Consider the following 27,036-nt stretch of genomic DNA (forward strand, 5'->3'; position numbering starts at 1 on the left):
ATTAATCGTTTAAATCGCAGAGTATTGTGGGGATTACTCACTATGATGAGTAACACTTTGAAGGGTGTTCACCGTCACCATCACTTATCTTTGAAATTATTATAACCAATTACTAAACCGACAGTTATTGCTACATACTAAGATTCAATGATGGCGTTTTCTGCACCACTTGAACGGCTTAACACGTTAAGCGCTACGTCGGCCCCGTGGGGCCGACAGTGTTCTTCCCCGTAAGCCGGCGTCGGTCTGCTCGGGCCGACAGAGCCCGTTGGGTAGGCCGGCGTTTCTACGAATCGCTGGCAGAACGGGAAGTAGTACAATTTGCGCGTAGCGCTTAACGTGTTAAACGTAATTACGATAACGAGTGCCGGTGGAATGTTTACAGGGGCAGCAAAACACGTTGTAATTTAAGGACAATAAATAGGTACAAATTGTTGTGGGTTTCACTAGCAGAATATAAGCAGTATTGTTCGAAACCTCTGTCTCCATAAAAGTAATATGTGCATTCATGTTGCAACACAAAGAAAGGGCGTGATAAAAAAAACAGGAAAAGATAATAAAGGAAAACAAAGTAATTAAACAAAATGCATACATTTTAGCTAGTTTTATTTTATATCGAAATGCAGTATGCAGTATCGAAATGCGAAATGCAGTAGTAGGGATTGACGTTAACGTGGATGAGTGTCGAACTGTGCATTGGGTTTCTTTTGGCTTCTGTAGATTGAAAAAAAAGGGTACTAATAGGAGCTGTCTCAAAATGAAAGGAATAAACAAATAGATTTTATAATTACGTTCAACTGAATTGCAGTATGATATCTACTAGGCGGCTCCACCAGGATTCATGTAATGTTTGAACTTTATACTTCATGTTTTACCTATCGTTCAACCAATTGTTTCATTGTTCGCAATCTTAATTTGTTAAAAAAAAAGAATAGAATTAGGCCGATTAGTTTTTTTTTATTTTCGACCACTTTGAGTAGTTTTAATGTCTGAGTCAGAGGTCGGCAAGGTCCGGCCCTCCAACTGATTTTATAAGGCCCGTAAGAATATTTAAGTGCTTCATAGAAAAACCAATCTTAATGTTCATCGGATTTGTTCACGATGTCAGGTTTGTTTTCTTCCCAAAAATTAAGAGTGAATTGGTGAACGAGATGTTTCTGATATATAGTTACGTTACACTCAACCAGTCTGAGGCAGGAAGCACACACTCATTTCCAGTCTGAGACAGGAAGCTACATCCGATAGATGATACCACCGCATTCCTCCCAGCAACGGCACGTTCTACCTGACGCAATATCTTCACGGCACCAGATCATCACCAATTCTCAGCACCGTGGACTTCAGCACATCCGCAGCAGTACATCCGGAGAAAGCACGATCGTACATGTTCTCTTGCTAAGGAAGTGAAGCAGACGATCATGTTCAAGAACACCTTCGACAACGGTCTGGAGCAGAACGGACCTCCAGGAACATCACCGTCCTCCTACCGGCAATCCCACGAGCGCTTTTTTTGTACGAGTTAGATCTTAGGTCCGTGCGTTGGGCTCGTTATTTGTAAAAATAAATATTTTTGTATGAGTAACTAAACCGCAACCACGTGATTATATGTTGAAAACAAAATTAAAATTCACCGTAAGCACCACAAGTATGAAAATATTCAGACAAGTTTAACGATAAAATTAATTTTTTATCTCTCACCTCTTTTATGTAACTTTACTATTTAGAAAGTTACTCTATTGCAAAGGGTTCTACTTTGAAAAAAATCAATCATCTGGCCCTTTTAGGAAATATATGCCGGTCTAAGTAAAGCTATATGGTGATGTGCCAAAACTTCTGCTGGACGTACAAATTCATATAAGGATTCAGTTTGTTCAATTTGTTCAGACGACACTTAATAATGTTAAAAAAAAAAATGAGAACAGCTTATGAGATGGGCTAATTTCAAGCGGTATCGTTGTTCAATTTAAGTACTTACCATTTAAAAATATTCAATCATTCAAGAGAAAATGTTTTAAATCTTATTTTGCATTGTTATTCACTAATTACATTAGGTTTCTATTGTTATTCATTAATTAGATCAAACTCAATGAAACCGAGCTAAATCCACCAAAAATTACCCCTTCGGTGCTAGTAATAGTGCTTTCTGGCAACACTGTCACATTTTCCGACTTGTCAAACTTGTCAGCGCCGCAAAAGCACTACCGTTTCAGAGGAGCGGAATATGAAAACAACAGCAGTATTTTTCTCTTTCTCTCTCCCTCCTTCTCTCTCCTTCACAGTATTGTTTTGCCAAGCTCTACCCCTTTCTTTCGCGCATGTTTTCCTACTCTTTTTGCCATCGACATTGTCCGCCCCACTGGGAGTAGAGGAGCTTTTCCGCGCTTGAACCGTACGTTTTCCTGCTCGTTCGTGTTTACCGCATGGGGTGGCGTTTGCTCCATACCGAACGCGGGTGGTGTTTTTCCACGACAACGCTGCGTACATTCGGGTAGTCTAATTTTCACTTGTCAAGCGAACGGTCGGAAAACGTCACCGCCGTCGAGGTCGTACGTACGGAGGGGTTACTGGAAGGGGTTTGTTTCACAATTGCTCTTCTTTTGCGCTCGAGTTGGAGAAGGGTCTGTTCGCGCGATGGAAAATTCTCGTTAAAGACAGCAGAACGTGTGCAGCGTTCTATTGTTAACGCTTTTCCTACTTAAGAAACCGAAGTTTCCACAGTGTCAGTGTGCCACATTCGCCCAGGCGAGCGGGGAAAAGCGTTCTCCAGCGTTGTGTCGAACACACAAAGGTGTTTGAGGTGGTGTGGCTGGGTACAGAGGGGTGAAAGGGTGGTGCGACTAGTGAATGCAAGTTAAAGGAGTGCTCGAGAAAATTCGGCTACCCTACCGTATAGGAAACGCTGGAGGAAAACGAATGTCGACGGCAACTGTCCCGGCGCATTACTCCTTTCATCTGTGAAAAACATATTTGAAGGCGTTGGAAAAACACTTTTCCATCGTAATGTGTGGAAGAAAATCGATTGAAATGATAGTGGCGTTAGGAAGGGGGGGTACCCTACACTAGGGCTGCGCAAGCCAGTACCACCCCATCTCAACACCTTTCGCGTCTTACCCCCTCCTGTGTCGTGCGTTTTCTAGCGGTAGAGGGAATGCCAAAGCGATCCGCGAGCCCGTGTGTGTATTAGTGTTTCTTTTTTGTTAGAATGAGACAGGGCATGCGGTCCTAATGTAAATACACCACTGTGCTGTTTAGCGTGTACGTACACTGTACGCAAGTGAAAAGGGACCCCTGGCGACGGCCCCTTTTTTGCCCAACCGAACCCCGAGAAAACGCTTCACGCATTCGTCCTCGGGTCAAGCGGGTGGCCCGGATGAAGGCCCACATCCGGTTGCGAAGGAAACGCCAGGGAAAACCTTCCCCGTCGGCATGAGTCATCGCGACGCAAAAAGGATGTGTCAAGAAATCCTTTTTCTAGCTCATCGCCCTGCTTTGCATTCATTACGGTCGAGAGGTGGCGCTGAGTAGGCGTTGTTTTCTTCGCCCTTTCTCCTTGGCCTTTTTGGAGTGGGAAAGCAACCGGAGAGCTAGAGAGAGAGAGGGAGAGAGAGAGGGAGAGGGAGAGGGAAAGAACGGAACAGAGCGAAAGGGTCGTTTGTTACACGAAGAAAAGCTAAAACAGCCGGACTATCCGTGTGTATCCATGCACAATTCCACCGGGTGTGCTTCAAGGCGAGAATGGTTGCTTAAGGTTTTCTTTCGGCTCGGTTGGGTGGAAGATACATTTGCGATAAAAAGTAAAAATAAAAAGTACCATTAACACAGGCGCTCTCCTTCGCTGGCCGTGGTATGGTATGGTAGTGGCCGAAGCGGATTAAGTACATCCTTCGGTGCACCGTGGCGTTGTTTGCGTTGTTTTTCCTTTCCGACTTAATCAGCGAACCTGCCGCATGCTAGAAAAGTGAACGGAAGGAAACTATAACCGGGTGGGCGGTGAAAGTACGACACCGTGTGAATTTGTGTGTGTGTGTGTGTGTTATTAAATCGATTGTCATGTGTCCGTCCGGTAGTGGTAAGGCTGCATTGCGCTGACGAGGACATCGACGACCTCGAGGACACGGGGAGAAGGGTGTCGGGGGTGTACGATGTGGGTGTGCCGCGTGTGGCGTAAACAACAGTGCCACAGAGCCCTAGCTGTGTGTATGTGCGCGACAGGAAGACGCCAGCCCTAACCCCCCCCCCCCCCCCCCCCCTGCGAACTTCGACGGATCCATCAATGCGTCAACGGAGCCGTCAATCTTTGACAAACTAGCCGAGGTGACATCAGGAGAGGGCAAACAAACAAACAAATAAACCGTTTCCTGTCATTAAATCCTGCCAGCGCCGGCGGATGTCCTTCTTACGGTCGCGCTCGGACCTTGGGCCGCGCCCCAACCTTCACCTTTTACCGACCGTTCGAGGAGAAATCGCCGCGAGCGGAATGGAAATTCGGCTGGATTGGTGGTAGTGGTGGTAGTTGTACACGGATGTACGCTAACTGAGCAAAGTATTGATCGCCGATGGTGGGATATTGTGTGTTTGTGTTAGAGATGAGCCCAAAGAGCGGGAACTATACGGATCGATCCCATCCTAGGCGCGATCGACGGATCCCGATTCACAAAGTAGCGATCCGGCGGATCCGACGGATCGTCCGTTCAAGCCAAAACCTTGCATGAGATAGTTGTCTATCACTCTGACCTTACAAACTCTTTCTTCCTGGTATCAGTGGCCCATGACAGATCAAAGAGTAACGGCAGTTTTACTCACCAAGCAACTTACTCACCAAACTCCAAAGGGAGTCAAGTCGACGATTTCCATTCTCATAATCACGGTCTCATTCAATAAAAGCCTGGGCCCCTTCCTAGCGGGACGTTAAGTCTCTTTCTCAGTGAATAAAAGTCTCCCTTGGCTCTACGATGTGTCCACGATCCGTCCACGATCCGTCCACGATCCGTCCACGATCCGTCCAAGATCCGTCCAAGATCCGTCGGATCGCCCATACATTCAAAAACCTGGAGAAGTCACTCTCACTGACTTTGGAAGGGGGACCTGACGGCGATCCGTCCACGATCCGTACGGATCCGGCATGTATTCAAAAGCCTGGGAGACCTTGGGCGATTCATTCACGATCCGTCCACGATCCGTCGGATCGCCCATACATTCAAAGTCTGGGGGACTCATACCAAGCGAACATTTTGTCTCTTTGCTCACCATTGTAGCCAAGCTTGAGGAATAGGTGAGGTATTCCTTTCTTTCTTCTATCCTGGTTTGTTATTTTCATTTTCGTCTATCGCTCTTTAATCGACCTTCCTTGGAGCTTGCCAATTGATTTTATGTTTTAGGTCAAGTTCATTCATTGACGAATGCGCACGTTATTTTACTGTTATTTTGGCCATTCGATTTGCGTGTGGTCGCTTCAACCACTGTCGCTACATTTTACTCTCCCGCAGGAAAGGGGACAAAGCTACCGGCAAATTAAATGAATGAGTGGAAAACTGTGAAAAATGAATCGTTGCCCCTTCCCCCCTCAGGCGTAATGAGTATAATATCAATCAGCTAAACAATCCATTTGCATGGGGTATGCCAGGTTCGAGAATGTATGGGTGATCGGACGGATCGTGGACGGATCGTGAATGAATCGCTGAACATCCCCCAGGCTTTTGAATACATGCCGGATCCGTACGGATCGTTGACGGATCGCCGACAGATCCCCCTTCCAAAGTCAGTGAGAGTAGTACCAAACGTCCCACAAGCATAGACTTCTCCAGGTTTTTGAATGTATAGGCGATCCGACGGATCTTGGACGGATCGTGGACGGATCGTGGACGGATCGTCGTCAACTTGTCTCCCTTCGGAGTTTGGTGAGTAAGTTGCTTGGTGAGTAAAACTACCGTTACTCTTTGATCTGTTATGGGACACTGATACCAGGAAGAGAGAGTTTATGAGGTTAGAGAAATCTATCTCACTTGGCGGTATTTTAGCGTGTTGAGAATGTATTTTTTTCTTTTTCTCACGATCCGCGAATCGCCAACGGATCGCGGATCCTTATAGGGATCGATCTAGGATCGCTCAGTTCGTGGAAATGAATCGTCTTGCGCATCTCTAGTTTGTGTTGCTCGTGCCTGGGGTTTATGTGCAGAAACTTCAAACATGCCGGCAGTCCGCCGATCAACATCAACACCCCGTGAATAATTCTTCCGATAGTGTCACGTGCGGTTTTGAAATAAGCGCTCCCGGGGCGCATGAAAAATACCAATTTTATCACATCACATTACAATTGATTGCCGGCACTGGATGATTGCATTCGAGTATAAATGGTTGTAAATGGTACCGTTTGTCGTCTGTAAATTACGCAATTACACTCGGGGTCCCTATTTTGTACGGTGTTTTTTTCCATCTTCTATCTTCTCCATTTTGGAGCGATCCATCAAACTCGAAACCGCTTGAAAAGTATCGATGTTCGTGCGAAGGGTTAACAATAAGCCCTCCCCTCCCTTCTCTATTTTCCCCATACCTTGTGAACGATCCCCCAATCGACTCCCCCACGTTACAACACACGGCTGAGGGACGTTGGCGCGCGTGCGATTATCATTAACTGTCAAGCATCATAACCTCACAATGACCTCCTCGCGTTCTCACGGCGCACTTTTCCACCCACCGACCCACTCGTAGGCCAATGGCCCCGATCGCGTACGGCAAATCGAACCACTCGACCCGAAGGAAAAACACTCCACTTACCACCAAACCATCGGCGTCTCACCCGCCGGACAGTCACGTTAGAAACGAATGGCCCCACGGGTTTGGTGCGAAACCGAAAAATCGAAACGTTTTCCCCAACGTCCAGTGGGGTGAGGGGTGCGTGTGTAGGGGGGTGGACCATTTTTACACGCTGCGTGCTGCTCCAGCACGGCGCGTCGTCTGGTCGGCTCTGTCTATATCGGTACACATGGCCGTTTCACCCAAAACCCCGGTTGCCATAGAGCTCTGAAGACAATCGCAAACTCAAGCAAATACACACACGCACTCCTATGCACGCAAGCAACTGCATTTTGGTTAAATCGTTTCGCGAAAAATTACTGCATCTTGCCTATCTCGCGTCATCACACAGTGAAACCCTTGAGGTGGGTGGGACAAAATGGTGCCTCGTGGGTGCATTTGAAGTTCATTTCCCCCCGTAATTTCCCCTGCACCATCATTTGAACGGTGATAGTGCTTGCTAAGAAGGCATGCTGCAGTTACCCCATGCGTCAATTTCCCTGTGCCTTTTCCCTCGCTGTTGAACGCGGAAAACAATGCGATGCTAGTTGTTTGTTTCGAAAAGGAGGACACATTTTGCTGGGATTCTTATCCGACTGTAAGGGTGTGTACAGCACTGGGGTAAGCAACCATCCGATAAAAAGACGTGTGTGACTTTGTTGCGTGGAAAAAAATGGTTTCCATCGTTTGAACAAGAAAGGAAAATGTATCATTTACCATTTTAAGTTAATAAGATTGCAGGAAAATACTGCTCCATGAAGTTCAAATTGACAAATCTTAGGCAAGGTTGAGGATAGTCAAGAAAAAGTTTGACAATTGACTTCCAACCTAATCAAGCAAAAGATCTAGTTGTAGAACCTCCAAGACTTTTAAATAAAGAGTATGTAAAGAAGATCGATATATTTAATGACACTAAATCTTCACAAATATAGAAATACAATTAAAAAGAGAGGGAACATGATAAACAATGAACAAGGGTTTTCTAAAGATATAGTATCTGCCATCTTTAAATCCACCGAATCTATAAAAATTTTACGCAATAACGCATTTTATAAATTCGATTTGTCAGATAATGCTCTTAGACGGAGGAACGGATCAATCTATTCCGGGGCACCAACCGGAAGGATAATCGAAGCCCTCCAGATGTTTCCATTGCCCCACATGTTTCTATGCCAAAGGCCAAAGTTGGACTCATTTGTGTTTTAAGAGCTAGCAATCCATTATACATGTTTGAAGTTTGCAGTAAAATTATTATTAACCCCTTCACATTTTTTTCGCCTTTTTTGTTTCTATTTTCGTTGTGCGACGTTGATTCGAAGTGTTCGTGCTTCAAAAACACGTTAATACATGTTGGTTCATTTTTACTCATTTATGCGATACTAACCGAGGAAGTAGAACAAAATTTAACACAGTGGGGGTTCTTTTTTGTCAACTTGATTTCATTTCATTTCAAAAATACTCTTTTCACTACTTTTCTTATTCTCATTTCATGTTTGTCAACTGTTTTAACAAATTCAAATCGATTCTATAATTAATAGAGGATATTCTCTGTAAAGTGCAAATATCTAGATTTAATCTTTTAGTTTTTCATGCTCACACATTACCTATGAAATCGCTGTCCAATTATTAAATGAATTGATCAATTTGGACTGCGATGAGGAAAATAATGTGCATTTTACAATACACACTTAAGCCCGTGAATTGCAGACTCTTTAAACGGCATGATTAGACCGAAGCAAGGCAAAGGAAAACATGTTCTACCAAGGCTTTAAAGTTGAAAATTAACAATGATAATGCAATATTAAGTATGACAAAAATTTAACTAGAAAAAAAATTGTTTGTATCGCTCGCTTTCCATATCAAATGTGAAAAATATAAGTGGAAAATAATATCGGTAGTTTATTAGGTTTACAGGCCGGGCCCCTTTAAGTTTAGTGCCCTCCGTGGCCGCGTAGTCCACTCTTCCGTCTCTGCTCTTAGAGTATTTAACGTTTGGGAAAAGATAACGATTTGCTAACACTAACGTCTATACTGCTTAGAGCTCCAAGATGTACGCTGGCTCGCCCACGCCCCGTCCATAAGTTTTGGGGAACCCTCTCGGTGATGTGAGTTGATGATCACAATAAGACCATAAAAGTACGAGCGGTAAGGAGCTGATGTGATCTTTTTTAATTAAGCCTGCCACCCCTCATTACCCATTCGTTGACAAACTAATTAACCTCAATTTTGCACAAAACTATTCTGGCGGGATTTTTACGACTCCTGCGCTTTTACTGCTCGGGCATATTGGATATCTATTCCTTCGTGATAAATCAATCCCGCTCGCTGGAACCAATTGATTTGTTCACCTTCACCGGTTCAACCAAAGCTGAACTCGCCTCTAAGTGTGTCACCAACTAGTCGAGGAAAGCTATCTCGGCCCCGTTACTCTTACCGCCTTTGACTGCCTTTAACATCCACCATAAAATGAATTTCCGCTAAACTTTTGACACTTGCGCGACCATGACATCAGCCTCACGAGATGTGGGGGGGGACTGACGCCACCAAGACGGCACCGTCGGGCGAGCAACAATTTGTCATGCTTCGTAAAGAGCGAACCCCGCTATGGATTTCTGCCACAATTAAGCCAATTAAACAAATCGTTTGGTTTGGCGCGAGCGCGCGCCTCAGAATGGGGTTCCCCTGGGTTTGTCCGTAAGTTTGTGCGTGTGTGGTGATCTTGACCCACGGCTCGGAAAGGAACAATATCGATAGATGAATGTATTTTTGATTGAGTAATAATCAAAGCGATTCTGCCTCTCCCTCGCCAGTTGTAGTTGTTGAAACCCAGCCCAACTTTCCGCTCGTGACAAGTGATTTAATTGACAGTGAAGTTGGTGACCCGCTTGCGACATACCAGAGAGTGACATACACACAGCAAAAGAGTGAAGTGTGCTTAAATTCGATATATTTGGTGTTCCGTGCGTGCGCGAGATTGTATTCGTAGTTTTACTATGTGAGCCCACGGTGTGTCCTGGTTTCCCTCAGGACGACGGTGTGTGCGCGTGTGTGTGTGTCTCATTTTGGCTCAAAAGTCCAAGGAAATCTAGCGGCGCTCCGCTGGGTGATATGATGTTAGAGGGAAGGTACAGCACCACGGTTTTGCTGATGTTATAGTGATCGTGCCGACGACGAAGACGACGACGAAGATATGCCAATCTCGCACGCCACGACGGACTCGGTCGAGCTGGAGATCCTGGAGCTGCGGCATGATTCGAGCGACGACGATGGCATGCCGCCGTACGGTTCCGGTCACGGCCGTGCAAGGCGCGCCGCCCCGATGGGTGGTGGCGTCCGTCGGCAGCAGGTGGTGACGCTAGGCGGCAGTTCCGGAACCGGCGCGACGACGACGCTGGCCTCGGCCGAGGAGCGCGAGATGATGCCACGCACCGCCGGCGGAGGATCGCCGCCGAAGCGGAAGCGGTTCCGGCGCAATCGCACCAGCACGCGCCGGAAGTCGAACTCGCAAAGCTGCGGCAGCCTGTACAACCTGGCCCCGACCCGGCCCCTGCACCCGCAGCGCTCGGAGCCGAACGTGAACTTCTACTCGAGCCCCGGTGAGCAGCAGTACGAGCAGGGCGGCACCATCGACGTCGACTTCCACGCACCGGACAGCTCCAACACGCTCGACGACGCACCGGTGCTGGAGAGCTGCGAGACGCTCGGGGCCATGCGGTCCCGGAGCGGTGGAGGCGCCCGGTGCGGTTCCGCCGGCACGGGTCGCCTGCTCCTGAGCTCCTGCGGGACCACTGGTGCTGGGACGGGTGACGGAGGGCGCGACGAACGGGCGAATACCGATGGCACAGACGAGGGAACCGACGACGACGACGATGACGATGACGACAATGACGGAGGCATGGCCGGAGGTTGCCTCGGTGGTGGAGGTGGTAGAGATGGTAGTGGTGGAGGCGGGGGCGGTGGAGGAAGCGCCGGTGGTAACGGGGGACACCACCATGCGGCCCAGCACGGGCTTCGGGCGTCTATCGCGTCGGTGTTGGGGAAGCTGGGCGTCTGGCACACCAACAAGAAACCGACCAAGGCCGCCCCGGTGACGATCCATCGGAGCGAAACCAAGTCGTCCTTCGACCGTGGCCAATCTTACATATCGAACGGAGCCACCCGGCTGAGGTCGATTTTCGGGGGTAAACACCTGCTGCCGCAGCACCGTCCCATACCCATCGGCATCATCTTGCATGCCGTCTATGCATCTCCTCCCTCTTTGCCAACATGCACCCACTCGACCCACCAAAGTATTTTCTTCTTCCGCTGCGCTTTAACACCCACTTGTGTTGCGTGTCATCTCATTTCGCTCATCTACCGGCATTTCCATCCATGTGTCCTAGCACTTGTATGGGGCTTTATGTCCAGCACCAAACCGCATGATGAAGCACTGGATTCATTGTTTTCGAAAAATTGCACATTCGCATCCGACAAACCGATGTCATCTCATCTCACCATCTCACTCGTTCTATGGTACGCTGCTTGATCATATTCGTATTTTTGATTTGTTCCACATTGCTCGCTCCTGGTAGGTTCACGTAGGGTAGGGTTTAATTTCACCACTATACACCACATTGTTTTGTTTGTAGATCCTCTCATTTTCAATGGAATTGTAACTCAAGGCAAAATGTGTTATAGCTTAATCAATTATTGTTAATTAGCTGTTCCTTAAAAGCTATGTTAATTGTGTACCGTTTAGCCTTTTTGAAATAGTTGACTATTTATGTAAGGTAAAGTGGGGCAACATGACTCCCCCCACCCCTCCCCTCTTAATCAAAAAAACATTCAATAACACATTTTAACTTTTTATTGTTAACTTCACAAACATCTTTTAAATGTACGAAAAATAAGAAAAAGTCACTTCAAACTTTTCAAGTTCTTGTTAAATTAAGTTTTCGAAGGACATTTCGATTTTGACTCCTTTGACAATCTTGGGGCAAGATGGCCCGAACGGGGGGGCAGTATGCACAGCGACGTATGGGACAAGACGACCCCAAAAACAAACACGAGAAGTACCAAGGTTGCTTGTTGAAAAAGTCTGTGCAGAGGCACAAGTAAACAGTCGAATATTGAATCCATCTAACCCACATTGGTTTGAATTTTGCGGTGTAGTATTCGACAGAGAGTTTGAATATAAGTTCGTTGCTGATTTCCGAACAGTTATTGAATATTTTTATGGATCTGTTTATGGTCTTTTATACAAATCGCCTTGGCATAACCTTTATAATTACATCAACCTTGCAGGTAGCACTTCTGACACTGTTAAAGTTTGAGGTTTTGTAATCCAGTTGATCTGTTATATTAAAACACATCACAAAAAATACCCAAATTTTGCATTAAGACTTAAACTATATTAAATAAACGAATATTAATTATGTATTAAGAAACTCACATCACATGTTCGACATAAGACATATTTAAATCAAGAATGCGTGAATCCGTACGCCCAACTTTGACTTAATCTTCTTTTGATGATGCATCATGCCCCATTGTTTACATTTTGAATACTAGGGCATCTTGCCCCACCTGGGCCGGTGCATTATGCTCTATTGTGAGGACCGTTAGTTTTTTGTCTTTTATTTAAAATTCGGATATAATTAAAACAGCTTCTCTTCGGTATTCGTTGATTACCATATTCAAGTTCAATAAGAATGCTAGGTTGATTAAAAAAATATAATTTTAACACTTGCAATACCTTAAATAATAGTAACAAAATATGAAATTATTTTGAGTCAATTTGGTTTTTCTCGTTTTCTTTTTGAGATGTTAATTTCGTGCCGTAAAATTCACATAGGCTCTACTAGATACGTTAATCAACACATTACATTACATATTTTTTTTAAATGGCTTAATTCAACTAAAAACATACCGGTCCATCTTACCTCACCGGGGCAACAAAGCGGCCTCCGATCGGACAATCCGATGAAGAAGTTTAAGGATCTGATATCCAAATCTATGGAGTCAGTAACGAAGTTCACAGATGCCATGATGGATTTTAAGATGCCATATTCCACTTTCACGATTCGATACCGGAGTTTACAGAGGTGATCAACTTGTTTAAGCTTGATCTATCCATAGAAAAAGGCTGTATGATCGTAAAATTGCTTTAGGAAAAGCATTATTCTTTAAAAACAAGTACCATTAGATTAAAAAAAATAGAAGAAGCAAAAGAGTCGTGTTCTTAACATTTAGCAAATATTCTCTATTTATTTTTCAAACTGCGAGCCTTTACCACTTTTCTGCTTACCCTTACTGGCACACTTTTTCTTGCTGGAGAAAAATCAAGTATGAAAAAGGCATCCCATAGCACTGTATAACACTTAGCTCAATACGTGTTTATGAAGCTTTTGTTTTTCAATCACACGCATGTTAATCATAACCCAGTTTGTGTTATTTTGGATATTTTACATACGCTATTTGTTTGATAATATTGTACACATATTTTATGTATTTTTCATCCTTCATATGTTAACTATTATTATGTTTTTTTTCTCTTCTTTTCATCATTAGAAAATGAACGACGAATACGAGCCAACGATAGAGAATACAACACACAATTTAAATACGCTGTAAGTAAATGAAAAACCATGCTGTGCAGCCAGTCTGCAGCAACAAGCGATTTGCATTCGATTGGTCTCTTATCGTCCCGTTTGTTTCGCTTTCTTTATCGCTTCCGTTCCCGGCACGCAGAATAACTACATCAAAACGTCCAAATATTCGATATTAACATTTCTGCCTTTGAACCTGCTGGAGCAGTTCCAACGTCTTGCCAACTTTTACTTTCTGTGTCTGCTAATCCTGCAGCTGATACCAGCGATCTCGTCGCTGACGCCGGTCACCACCGCGATACCCCTGATCGGTGTACTGATGCTGACCGCCATCAAGGATGCCTACGATGATTTCGTGAGTTCCGCGGAAGCCTTCACTGGAACCCCCCAGTCCCGTGCGTTGCTATTTAACGTAACGCTTTTGCTCTTTCGTCCCGCAGCAAAGACACATGTCCGATTCGCAAGTTAACAACCGCCGCTCGAAGGCGCTCCGGCACGGCAAGCTGGTGGACGAGCGGTGGTCCGGCGTGCAGGTGGGCGACATCATCCGGATGGACAACGACCAGTTCGTGGCGGCCGACATACTGCTGCTGTCGTCGAGCGAACCCAACGGCCTGTGCTTCATCGAGACGGCCGAGCTGGACGGCGAGACGAATCTCAAGTGCAAACAGTGCCTGCCGGAGACGGCCGCCATGGGCCAGCAGGAGGACCTGCTGTGGCAGTTCAACGGAGAGATCGTGTGCGAACCACCGAACAACCTGCTGAACAAGTTCGAGGGCACGCTGACGTGGAAGAACCAGCGCTACCCGCTCGACAACGAAAAGATACTGCTGCGCGGCTGCATCATCCGCAACACGCAGTGGTGCTACGGTGTCGTGATCTTCGCCGGCAAGGACACCAAGCTGATGCAGAACTCCGGGAAGACCAAATTCAAACGGACGACCATCGATAGGCTATTAAATTTTATAATCATAGGAGTGAGTACATGATCTGGGGCGATTGGCCATCCGACGTTGAGGCATGGCCTTTTAATTTTTGCTTGTTTGTATTGTCCTTGATGTTCCTAGAGGAGATGCTAGGTACTCTTTTCTTACTACGAACCTATCTATCCTACATAGTATGATAAAATGAAAAACATTTCATCTTATTCAAATTTCATAGAGAAAACATTGAAAGATAGTCGTTTGCGTGTTTAATCATCATGCTTAGAATATTTCAATGCATCAATGGTATGGATGGAGATGAAAATAACAATAACGAACGATCGAGGTGGATCGATTGGTTAAAAAATTGAGCATATGCACTTAAACATCATCAACAAAAATGTGTGAATTGGTGAAGTATTTTCAAATGTTATAACTGATCAGGAAACACTTATATGAAATGTTATTCATTTTTATTCATTCTTTAAACATAAGGTCTCTTAAAAAACGATGGCCTATAGAAAAAAAAATGATCATGGTTTACAGCATTTTCTGTCCTGATCAATTACAATTTTCTACTGCTTACTAATTTTTAAAATCTAATCTAATCGTTATCGTTAGACGTGGTAAAAATGGAAAATTTACTCCCGATCATGAAGGCGATCAATATGCACCCTCGATTGGAGTGCGATGAATGAAGTCCAATTCATATTATGTCTTGTTGGTAATGATCGCCCCCGTAAGGCTTAATAATTATCACGTACCCTGAACAACACAGCTTTATAGAGAAAAATATCGATGTCAAGTGCGGAATCATCAACCTACACTCAACCACGTAACAACGAGGTTGCTTGCAATGGTACATAAAAAAAAATGCATCCAAGCCGAAAGCGACAACTATTAGCAGATATCGGCGGCATCTTGTTTGAACCGTCTCGCCGCTCGCTTACAGTCTGGCCCTTTGTTTCACCCTGACTCCTTGTAGACAGCCGGATGACGTAGTAATCGATTGGCTGTTTCATTAGCTTGATTTGCATCGTAGGCGTAACACCAGATGGTTGAACGTTGATGCTTGGTGACGCATCATTTGTCCACCCGTACTGAATGCTTTCCGTGTTATCTGAGTGACATGATTGTTCTTCGATCGATCACTTCCAGGCATCGGTAGTTCCCCTCCGTTTGTCTGGGTGGAATGATTCATACACATTCTTGGGATGGAGCATGAAACCCTCTCTTTTTTTACTATGTGATATCTTTGTTTTCCGTTCATCCATTAACCAGGCGACAAGTGTCAACATCTTGAACGATATTAAGTTCCGGAGGTTTTACTCCTTAAGTTTGTAGAAGTTTTTCATTTTTGATCTTCGAAACTAGATTTTTTATTCATTTTTAAAATGAAATCAAAAAGAGATATCATATGTACTTTCCTTGTACAATACGGCCCGCATCGTGAAAATAGATATAAAAAAATATGTACTTTCCTTCATGTATTTAACGGGTTTGTTTGTATTCTCTCCTCCACAGATAGTGTTCTTTCTGTTATCCATATGCGGTTTCTGTACGATTGCGTCCGCAATATGGGAAGCGTTTGTAGGATATAAATTTCAAGTAAGTACCAGCTCCTCCGACCATCGTATTGACGATGTTCGTGTCCTGATATTGTCCACGTTTCATTTTGTTTCATTCACATTTCAGATCTATCTGCCATGGGAAAGGATAATCCCGAAGGATCATCTGCAGGGTGCAATCAGTATCGGGTGTCTAGTCTTTTTTTCCTACGCAATCGTACTGAACACAGTGGTGCCAATATCTTTATACGTGTCGGTAGAGGTATGGTATCGAGCCGCGTTGCTGAAGCCAAGGGTTTTAACTGATTTTTGGTTTTCCGTCTCTCCTTCCCTTACACCAGGTGATACGTTTCGCGCAATCCTTCCTCATCAACTGGGACGAGAAGATGTACTACGAAAAGACGAAAACCCACGCCAAAGCACGGACAACGACGCTGAACGAGGAGCTCGGCCAAATACAGTACATCTTCTCGGACAAAACGGGCACGCTGACGCAGAACATTATGACCTTCAACAAATGCAGCATCGCCGGCCGTGCCTACGGTGATGTGGTGGATGTGCGGACCGGCGAAACGGTCGAACTGTCGGAGGTAGGTACGCGGAGGCGCAATCCCGCTGTGGCACAAGTTCTGCAAAACTACCATCCTCCTTCCCCTTTCCGTACAAACAGATAAAAAGTGTAGACGATTGAGGCTTGCCGTAGTATTTTTCGATTCTATTTATTTCTCTGTCGTGATTCCCTTGTCACCCGTTTTTAGTGCCGTTTTTGGTAAAATGTTTCTAATCCGCTAATCCTCGGTCTGCTCTAGTATGGACAAAGAGCGTGTGATACATTTTACCAGTGTGTTTAGTTGTTCAACTTTGCAAAAGTTACTGCACACGTTATCATAAAGACGATACGTTTAAGATAACGTTCCTTTTCATCGTGATTCGTTATATTCACTTTAGTCAAATGGAACACCAATCTAGTCTCTCGGCTTAACTATTCCTGTAAGCCTCAACTCCGTACATTCTTGTATGAAAACACTGAACGTAAATGAGATAAAGCTGTACCAAATAGCTTCAAAACAAGCAAAAGGGCGCTTCGTGCAAGTTAACACATATACACACATACACACACACACATTCTGCAATTGCTCTACATTAAATATTAAAAACTATTTTGCAAAACACTAACGCAATACTTGCCAGTGAACGAACTTTTGTGTGTTTTGGGCGAGTCCCTTACTAAACCAAATCGTATACTGCGTTCGTTCATTCCCAACCAACGTCCCCCTGTTTTTTGTCCTTTTGATTTGAGTGTGTCGTCTCCCGTGTGTTATTGATACATTTTCTAACAAAACAAAAATCTGATGATTGTGCGTAAAGTAATAGTATTGTCCCGTGTACGTGTGTGTTCGCTATTATCTAAATGTGTTTAAAGTTTTGAAAATATACCTTAATTCTTCTTGTATTCTTTTTTTCTTTCCCTATGCATTTTTTTGCTCGGTATGTGTACCTAACTCTCAACTTCTTCTCCTAAAATGCATATCATTCTATGATCGTGATCGTATCCCCTCGTATCGATCGTTTTCATTTTTTTTTCATTGTTTGTTTGTGCATTTGTTTTCATATTTTAAATTTTGGTTCGTTCCAACTTACTATCTGTGTTTTGTTTGTTATTTTGTACTTGTGTTGTTCGTTTTCAAATTTTATGTTTCTGATGTTTGTTTCATTTGACACTAATTTTATTTTTTATCATTTGTTTGTCTCTCTCTCTTCTATTTTCCCTCTCTTTCCCTCTCTCTCTCTCGCTCTGTATCTCTTTCTCTCTCTCTCTCGGTCTGTTTTCTTCTCTATCTCTCTTTATTTCCATCCCTTTTCCCTTTCTCATGTTTTCTATTTAATAAAACCATTGCTTGTAGGCTACCTTCAACAGTAACACATCGCTTTTATTAAACGCTGAAGAGCCGCCAGGTCGTAGCACACCACAGCCCACCACCAACACCACCAAAACCCCCATCACCACCGAACCAGTTCAGAGTAAAAGCCCCTCTAGCAAAAAGCATCCACCTTCACTACATGTTAGATTCAGTCAGCACAGTAATGACCAACAACAAACGCAGACGTCCATATCCACCACTAAGCAAAACACAAAACCCAATCTCCCGACGCAGTCGTCCACGGATGTGCCGCCAAGTGGAAACAACACGCAAGGACTGCATGTACGCATGATTTTGTTTGGTTAAACCTGTCTATCCTTTGTTTTGGTCCCACTGGACACACGGGACCCTTGGCAAATGCATTCTGTCTGGTTAAATAGATTTTTTTTCTCTTCATAGAAATACGTACACTATTAGTTCGCTTGCGATTAGGAACTCTCAATATTTTAGGTTTCATCACACAAAGTAGTTGTTTTGCTTCAATTTATAGATCGACAACGTGAATTCAACTACGCTTCAGCTTTGCGCTGTCAAAAATACTCTTGATAATTTTGCTCATCAATCGCGCGCCAGTAGAAACGCACACGTGTGATGGTTCTCGAAACCGTCCGCAATTCCCAGCATTTAATTCAAACATCCAATATGCAGTCCACTCACCCGTGAGTGCATTGCGCTGTGATTTATTTGTAATAGAATGTTTTCATTTTGTAACTGTTCGATTGACTGTTTAGGTTTCCTCATACAGCGTGGTGAGTTTCATACCGTATATAGATTCAATAATTATAGTTCAGTTTGTCACATTGCAACATTATGTATGTGTGCTTGTGTGCGCGAAAAGTTGCAAGTTTTATGCACGCCCGCTGTGCCAACAATTCATGCTCTCTGTTTCGTTGCATACGTTTTTCTTTTCAAGACAATTTTTTTCTAAATTGGGCAAAAGATCATCAAGGGTATTGTAGCGTGATTTACACGATAGAATATTTCAGTTTTAGTTAGTACTAGTTCAAAGAATCATCTGTTGATAAATTCGGCAAATAATCGTTTTGCCAAGGGGGAGGGAACAAGCGCTTGTGCTTCAATCGTGTGCTTTGAAAATGAAGGATCCACATCAATGCGTTCCATTCATGTGTATCTGGCCGCATTATTGTGCATCCATTGCTGGTTAATCGTTTGTGGTTCTTTTTTTTCACATCCCGCTCAACTGGTGTCTTTTTTTTTCTAAATCTCTTCTCCTGTCTTCAACCATCATCTTCTTCTACCTCTACCGCACTGTATCCATGCCATCATGTACCATAATTCTGCCCATCCAATTTCTACCATCATCTATGATATTGGAATATGGGGTTTCAAATGAAAAACAAAAAAAAACAACAACAACACAACCAAATGTCCAGGTGATGGAGTCGGTCGATTTTTCCTTCAACCCGGAGTACGAACCGGAGTTCCGGTGGTACGATCAGGCGCTGCTGGACGACGTGCGGGCGGACGAGGAGCATTCGCATAATTTTTTTCGTCTCCTCGCGCTCTGCCACACCGTGATGGCGGAGGAGAAGAACGGCAAGTACGTGACACGAATCGTCGTCGTTTCCCGCCCGTTATGGGGTGGTCACATTTTCCCAACATTCATTGCATTGCCTTGTTTGTTTTTTTTCCTTCCCTCTCCCTTCCAGACTAGATTATCAAGCACAAAGTCCTGACGAGGCGGCCCTCGTGTCGGCGGCGCGAAACTTTGGATTTGTTTTTAAATCGCGAGCACCAAATAGTATAACAATTGAGGTCATGGGACGAACAGAGGTGGGTGGGTGAAGAGGTGAGATCGACATCGAACGGTCCCGTGCTTATGTGCTTTCTTTACACCTTCCACAGGAATATGAACTGTTGAGTATATTAGATTTTAATAATGTTAGGAAACGAATGTCGGTCGTACTGCGGCGCAACAACTCCATCATCCTGTACTGCAAGGGCGCCGATAGTGTGATATATGATAGGCTGGGACCGAACCAGCACGACCTGAAGGCCCGCACGCAGGAGCATTTGAATGTAAGTCACGCGTGGTGTCGGACTTCTGCGTCCGTTCGGAGTTTTCTTTTTTTTTCTCATCCCGCCGTATGCATTCCCATCCACGGTTAGAAATTCGCCGGCGAAGGTTTACGGACGCTGGTGCTCGCCGAGCGGCGACTGACGAAACAGTTCTACGAGTCCTGGCTCGTGCGACAGAGGGAAGCTGCCTTATCTTTAGATGGTAGAGAGGATAAGTTAGGTGCAATCTACGAGGAGATCGAATGTGATATGCAACTGGTCGGTGTGACGGCGATAGAGGATAAGCTCCAGGACGGGGTCCCACAAACGATAGCAAACCTACAGCTCGCCGGCATCAAGGTGTGGGTCCTTACGGGCGATAAGCAAGGTAAGGCGTTGTGACTTGTGTTTATGTCAAAGTTCCCTGGTTTAACCGTTTTTTTTTCTCTATCTCGTGCTTTGCTTTTTGTTTTAGAAACCGCAATAAATATCGGTTATTCGTGCCAGCTTCTTACTGACGACATGGTCGATGTGTTCGTGATCGATGGCCTTACGAAGGTGGAGGTGGAGCAGCAGCTGCGCAAGTACATGGATTCCCTGCGGATCGTAAATACCTACCACCCGACAAGTGAGTACTTCGCATTGGATATTTGGATTTCCAAGAGTAGGATTAAAGGATTGGATTCCAGATCTGGATATGTACAAATGAGATCCGGATGTGTCAAATTACAACTCAAAGGGATTCGAATCGTATTCCGAGGATCGCTTCCAAGGCCGGATCAGGATCGACCGTACCATGTCCCTGCTGCTAACATTGATCGACCTTTTTTCCCTTTCCGTTCGTGCTCTCCCCACAGATGTCCACAAGGCTAGCAATCTGCATCCGCCAACGACGACGGGTGCGAGTAGCGAAACGAGTGCCGTCACGGCGAACGGTGCGCACAGCAGTAGCTCGGGACCGATGGTGGACATACAGAACACCTCGCCCCCCTCGGTTTCGGTGGTGACGTTTAGGTGGGATAATAGACATAAATATACAAGTATAGGAGGAAGCGAGGAGGCACCGGACAGGTACACATCGACACGATCACGCGGACCCTATCGATCTGCCAAAGTTTTTAATTTAGTTTTTTATACTTTTTTGACGTTTACCATGTGCTACTATAACTCCAAAAGCAAAACCTTCCGACTCCCCCCGTCCCCACAACAAGCCGGTTTCGGTGGTAACTCACTCGATTGATACCGAACCCCAGATTTAATCAGTCCCCCTTGTTGTGTTTTCTCTTTTAATTATCTATCTGTTTAATGTTCCTATTATTGCTATTAACATTATTTTCCACTTGTCTTCCAGCACAATGTACCGTGTGTTCAGTTATTACTCTTCTTGTTGCTATTTCCTTTACGTCTTTTTCAAACTATCTCGGGTTTTGGTACACTTTTAGTTTCTTTTCGTTCTTATGTTGGGCGAGACCCTAACATACGCAAAACTGTTCTTTTTTATATATTTTTTTCTGTCTATAATAGCAACTTTTAGTTGTTTAATTGTTATTAGCCTTCGTTTCCCTTACGTTTTTTTCCCCCAAATGTCTCAAGAATTGTACAATCACTCTCTTTGCATAACTATACCAAACTCAAACAAACCAGTACTATAGCAGCCGCACTGGCGACACCACCCCCGATCACCCCTCCGAAGTATTTGACCGGTAATATTACACTACTGACGTGATGTACACAAAAACACACATTCGTATCGTCGCAAAGCTAGCCAATACCTTCCTCATATGCCTGTACAGATGAACAAATGAATCAAACTAGCACTAGTAAGATCACTCCCTTCTACTAACAATCAATCCCTCTGTCTAACGCTGTTGCTATCTATACACCTCCCCCCCTCTTCCCGTTTACCAGCCATGTCCAAAACCGAAAACCGAAGCCTCACCCCAATTAGTGAGTGTTGTAGTGTAGTTCGTTCCATTCTGGTTTTCCTTTCGTCTCCGTATGTGTGTGTGTGTGTGTATGCGTGTTTGTCCTTAATGTCCTTAACTGTCTTTCTTTTTATAGTAATTTTATTTTGTGTAAATTTGAGTTGTAGCTGATTTGGATTTCCGGTTTCTTACCGCTAGCAAACTTCCCGATAGTTTCAATATCCCGTTCCTTGTGTCGTACTTTAACTACTCTACTAAATGTTTGGTTTTCCCCTGTAGCGGGCTCACTATTGTGAGCCTGTGGGTTGTTTATGTTTACTCCTTTTCGGCATACTCCTTTCCTGCATTCCTACCGACCCCACCCCGTCCCTATCCTTATCCTTAAATCACTTCACCAACATCGCGAGTACATGATCGTGTACTAATCGAAATACCATCGTCTTTGTTGTTTCCCATTGCTGCAACCGATCGCGTTATTGACGCAGTGTAAATTGTAGCAACTATTCCGACGGCTTCGAGAAGGGCGAACCGACGCTGACCGAGCTGGACGAGAACACGGGCGTCGCGCTGGTCATCAATGGCCACTCGCTGGTGCACTGTCTCACGTCGGAGCTCGAGAGTAAGTTCCTGGAGATTGCTTCCCACTGCAAGGCGGTCATCTGTTGCCGGGTGACACCACTTCAGAAGGCGATGGTGGTGGAGTTGATCAAGCGGGCGAAAAATGCCGTCACGCTTGCCATCGGTGACGGTGCGAACGACGTTTCGATGATCAAAGGTAGGCCCATTTTGCCGCGTGGACCCCTGGAATCGTTGGGTAACACTTTACGCAAAAGTTTGTTTGGGGGGCAATGATTGATTTTGCGTTTTTTTATGACAAGACACTTATCTATTTCTGACAGCATTTTATTTTAATTCAACAAAAAGCCATTTTTTACAAATGAAAATTGGTATATCACAACAGTGGCCTCATAACTAAATCACAACTTTCAATAGTTATCTATTTATGGGTTATAGAAGTGTAGAACAAGAGGATTTCTAACGTATAAAACTCTTTTATTATATTTTTTAAGATCGAGGAGACAATACTTTTCTATAAACCAAGTGTAGGGGTTCCTGGGATTATGTGCACCTCTTGAGGAAAACTAATAAGATTTTTCAATGAACTTTGCTAATAATTATTGATTTTATCAATTAATTTGGTTCGTGAAGGTTCAAACTAATAATCTAGTTTTTGCCTTTTTTGCAAAAAATCAAAATTTTTTCCAATTACTTTAAAATTCAATTTGAGATAGATCTGTACCTGGTATAGGCAAATGCTGTGCTGGGGTAAAATATACCATAAGAAAGGAGCAATTCGCTCCATAACAAAGAGGCAAATTGCTCTTGAACTGTTAGGCAAAATGCACCATGATAGTGATACTCAAATAATCAATTTTGAAACAATCAAAAAGTCTTATTTCTTGTGATTTGAGCCAAAATATATGAAATTGAAGTAATTGGTGCTTTTATTTAACGGTTTTACGTATCAGAATTCGTTTTAGGTTTTACATACACTGCTGATGCATTTTGCCCAGACATATGGGGTTTTTCCTCCGTTCATACTTGAACACAGTTTTAATAAAAATAAGAATGAATCTGTATACTTACCGAGATTTTTAAAAGCAGTATGGAATTTTGATTCTAATTAACAGAACGATGTATGCTATGTGTAAAAACAACGATTTTTGCACTGTTTTTGTCTTAGCGGTGTGGAAAACAAAACAACATCAAAACCTGTCCGAGCTGTTTGCTGAATGTTTTTATTTTGTTTTTATTTCGTTTTTCTGTTGATGTAGAGCTATGAAACTCATATGGTGGTCATATTTTAATTCACTCTTGCAGGGAGACTACTTTTTACTCACGACCAAAATGTGTTTATCATAAAAAAAAGAAATGAAAAAAAATGAAAAAAAGTGCGTTTTGCCTCTGAGGTGCATATTTCCCTATGTATCCCTAACCCCTTTACTATTTACAAAAGTCACATTCCAACTCAAAAAATGAACCATAACTCAATTGTAGTAAAGTTTTTCAACGTAAACAAATCATTCCAGTATTGAAAATGCATTTTTAAATCATTTCTGTCCTTTTCCTTCTCGTTGCCGCAGCCGCACACATTGGCGTGGGAATCTCGGGCCAGGAAGGCATGCAGGCCGTCCTGGCGAGCGACTACTCGATAGCTCAGTTCAAATTTCTCGAAAGACTGCTGCTGGTACATGGCCGCTGGTCCTACTACCGGATGTGTAAATTTTTGCGCTACTTTTTCTATAAAAACTTTGCATTCACGTTGTGCCATTTTTGGTATGCATTTTTTTGCGGCTTCAGTGCTCAGGTAAGGTACTTTGGCGTTACTGCTCAGTCGATCGATACGTCACGCTAATCCTTCTTCTTCTCCCATCCAAACCGTAGACCGTTTTCGACCCAATGTTCATATCGGTGTACAATCTTTTCTACACGTCGCTGCCGGTGCTAGCGTTGGGCATCTTCGAGCAGGACGTATCCGACAAGAGTAGTGTCGATTATCCGAAGCTGTACACACCGGGTATTACGAACGCTCTGTTCAACACGACCGAGTTCATCCGGAGCGTGCTGCACGGTATCTTCAGCTCCCTGATACTGTTCCTGATACCATACGGTAAGTTTTATTGGCCTCCCTCATGTAGTGCTTTCGTCCTCTACATGTCCTTCTACTCTGTCGTTCTCAAGGCACCTACAAGGACGGCATCTCCCCAGACGGATACGTTCTCAACGATCACATGCTGCTGGGATCGGTAGTGGCCACCATCCTCATCCTCGACAATACCGCACAAGTACGTCTTGCTCCATTCGTCACCGAACAAAACCGTACTAATGACAACTATCGCCTTTCCCCCAGATCGCGCTCGACACGTCCTACTGGACCGTCTTCAATCACATCATGATCTGGGGCAGTCTGCTGTGGTACTTCTTTCTGGACTACTTCTACAACTACGTCATCGGTGGCCCGTACGTCGGTTCGCTTACGCAGGCCATGAAGGAGGCCACCTTCTGGTTCACGACGGTGCTGACGGTGATCGTGTTGATGATACCGGTCCTCGCGTCACGCTTCTACTTTGTCGATGTTTTCCCGAGCCTTCCGGATAAGGTACGGATTGGTTGGCGTTTGGTCCTGGCGGGTGACATATGTTCCCTGCAAAACCATCACACTTTCTTTTTATACCTCCTTTCCTTCTGTAGATTCGCGTACAGCAAAGGTTGGCACTGTTACGCTCACGGCAAAGCAGTGACGTCCTGCGGACACCGTCGGCCCGAAAAGCGCGCCGATCATTGCGGTCTGGTTACGCCTTTGCGCATCAGGTAACGATCCCAAATGCCATTCACACTAAAATACATTGCTTTGAAATCTTGTCCGTATGCTTTCTAGCGGTGTTTTTGAACACTCTTTTATAAATGCTATAACTTTGTCGTTTCTGAAACATTTTCTTTTCGGTTAACGTTAACGTTTTAGTATATTTATTTTCTCTTTTTTGGTGTTTTTTTGATTTCTTATGATGCACCCCCTATCCATTAATCCGCCAGCTCGGTGTGAAGGAAAAAAGATCGGGTTGGAATGCTTTTCAACTTTCACGTTATCAAAAGGTGTGCAGTAGGAAAGGTACAAATACATTGTGCCACCTTTCAAACATAATTTCAAACGACGAATAATTGATCTTAAAGTTACGGTTTTTTTTTATTTTTCTTAGTTTGTTTCTGTTCTGAAACTACTTTTTTTAATATATGATTTTGTATTTTTTTTTAGCACATAATTCTTTTCTGGGCTCAATGTTTTTGCGTTGTGTTGGAAAATATAAAGATCAAAAACATTTTGACTCGTCCCTTTTTTATTTACACCGAGCTAGTAGAGTGATGGAGAGGTGCACAAAAATAAAACAAAAACGCTAAAAATCTACAAATATACTAAATAGTAGCCGTTTATGGATTCGAAAATTTTGTAAAAATGACAAAGTTACAGTAATTTGTAAAAGAGCGGTAAAAATACTCGGAACTGGTCGAACAAAAATAAATGAATTTTTTTTTTCTCAAAGCAGAATTGGGTTGAAAATCGAAGCCCTCTTTTTAGATATTCAATCATTTTAGAGATATTAAAAATGAAAATTACCAATTCCAATTTCAGGAAGGATTCGGTCGGCTCATTACGTCCGGTAAGATCATGCGCAAACTACCGCAGGACTTCGCCTTCCCACTGGGGCTGGGCAGCAAAAAGCAGCAATCAACCGAATCGACCAAGAACAATAACAATAATAATAGCAACAATAACGCCAACAGCACCACCATCAACGGGGCCGGTGGTGGTGGTGGTGGTGGCACCTTGACACGAACCGGAACGCATGTTGTACCAGCAGCGGGCAACGCGGCGGCAGTGAATGGCGGGAATCAGGTGGTGAATCTACCCGGCAGCTCGAACAGCGACCACAGTCCTCGAGCGCCCTGTCAGGATTTGGACACGATCAACCTCTAACCCGATACGAGAGGCTGCTCGACAGTGTACCTGGTAGGATCATGATCATGCTTTCATCATTCACGCGCAGTCCAACCTTCCTGCGAAGGCTATCAACATCTCCCTACTGTACCACTGTGCATCCCTGCCGCCGGTTTTGTACGACCCGGTCGTTGCTGGGTACGTATGTACTTAATGTGCGTTCAAATGAACATCCGCGACAACAACGCCTTGATAAAGTTATAGCATGAGCAGGCGAATGTCTGTGTAGTTCTATTTGTTAAACGATACACCTACCGCATACCGCTAGCAACATGCGATAATTTTCGTTCCAATTTAACCCATTGTTTTTTCAAACTAACTTATTTACTTTCCGGCTTCTTGCTCCCCTACAAAGTAAGAATTAAATATCCTACAAAAGAAACTCTCATTCAAACAATCCGAATCTCTTGACGTATTTAAACCAAATGCAAAAGTATCTACAATCTCAAACTTTCTCGGTGTCGTCGTTCTCCTATGTATGTGTGCATGTATGGCATTATTTCGAGGATCATATATGTTTCCAACCGTACAGGCAAGGGCCGTTCTCTCGTCATGCACACTCACGACTTTCGTGCGACTATCGTTCCTACTCGAAGCACATTGGCGTACAAGTTTTCGGATGGTCACTGAAAAAGTAAGGAAAAAAAATTGAATCTCGCACTCACAGATTGGAGCAGAATTAAAATACACTTTGACATAAAACAATAACGAACGGTCGGTTTAGGGAGGACACGAACGGGAACGC

General features: G+C 44.0%; 2 protein-coding genes across 2 annotated transcripts in view; one reads left to right on the forward strand and one right to left on the reverse strand.

Moving 5' to 3' along the window:
* The window catches only part of LOC131286883 (septin-1), a 208,615-nt gene that overhangs the window by 159,978 nt on the left and 21,601 nt on the right, over positions 1-27,036 (reverse strand). The window lies entirely within an intron of this gene.
* On the forward strand, positions 9,983-26,369 carry LOC131286878 (phospholipid-transporting ATPase ID). The gene is made up of 22 exons (XM_058315886.1): positions 9,983-10,973; positions 13,342-13,400; positions 13,522-13,734; positions 13,820-14,356; positions 15,827-15,910; positions 15,998-16,132; positions 16,212-16,460; positions 17,775-18,074; positions 18,524-18,541; positions 19,187-19,353; positions 19,463-19,586; positions 19,659-19,832; positions 19,923-20,199; positions 20,287-20,439; positions 20,669-20,882; positions 22,222-22,511; positions 23,881-24,104; positions 24,182-24,407; positions 24,479-24,582; positions 24,648-24,896; positions 24,989-25,108; positions 25,926-26,369. The coding sequence occupies exons 1-22, from the start codon at positions 9,983-9,985 to the stop codon at positions 26,268-26,270; spliced, it is 5,253 nt and encodes a 1,750-aa protein (XP_058171869.1). The 3' UTR covers positions 26,271-26,369.

This window comes from Anopheles ziemanni, chromosome 3, assembly GCF_943734765.1.
Source record: "Anopheles ziemanni chromosome 3, idAnoZiCoDA_A2_x.2, whole genome shotgun sequence".
NCBI classification, from domain to species: Eukaryota; Metazoa; Arthropoda; class Insecta; order Diptera; family Culicidae; genus Anopheles; species Anopheles ziemanni.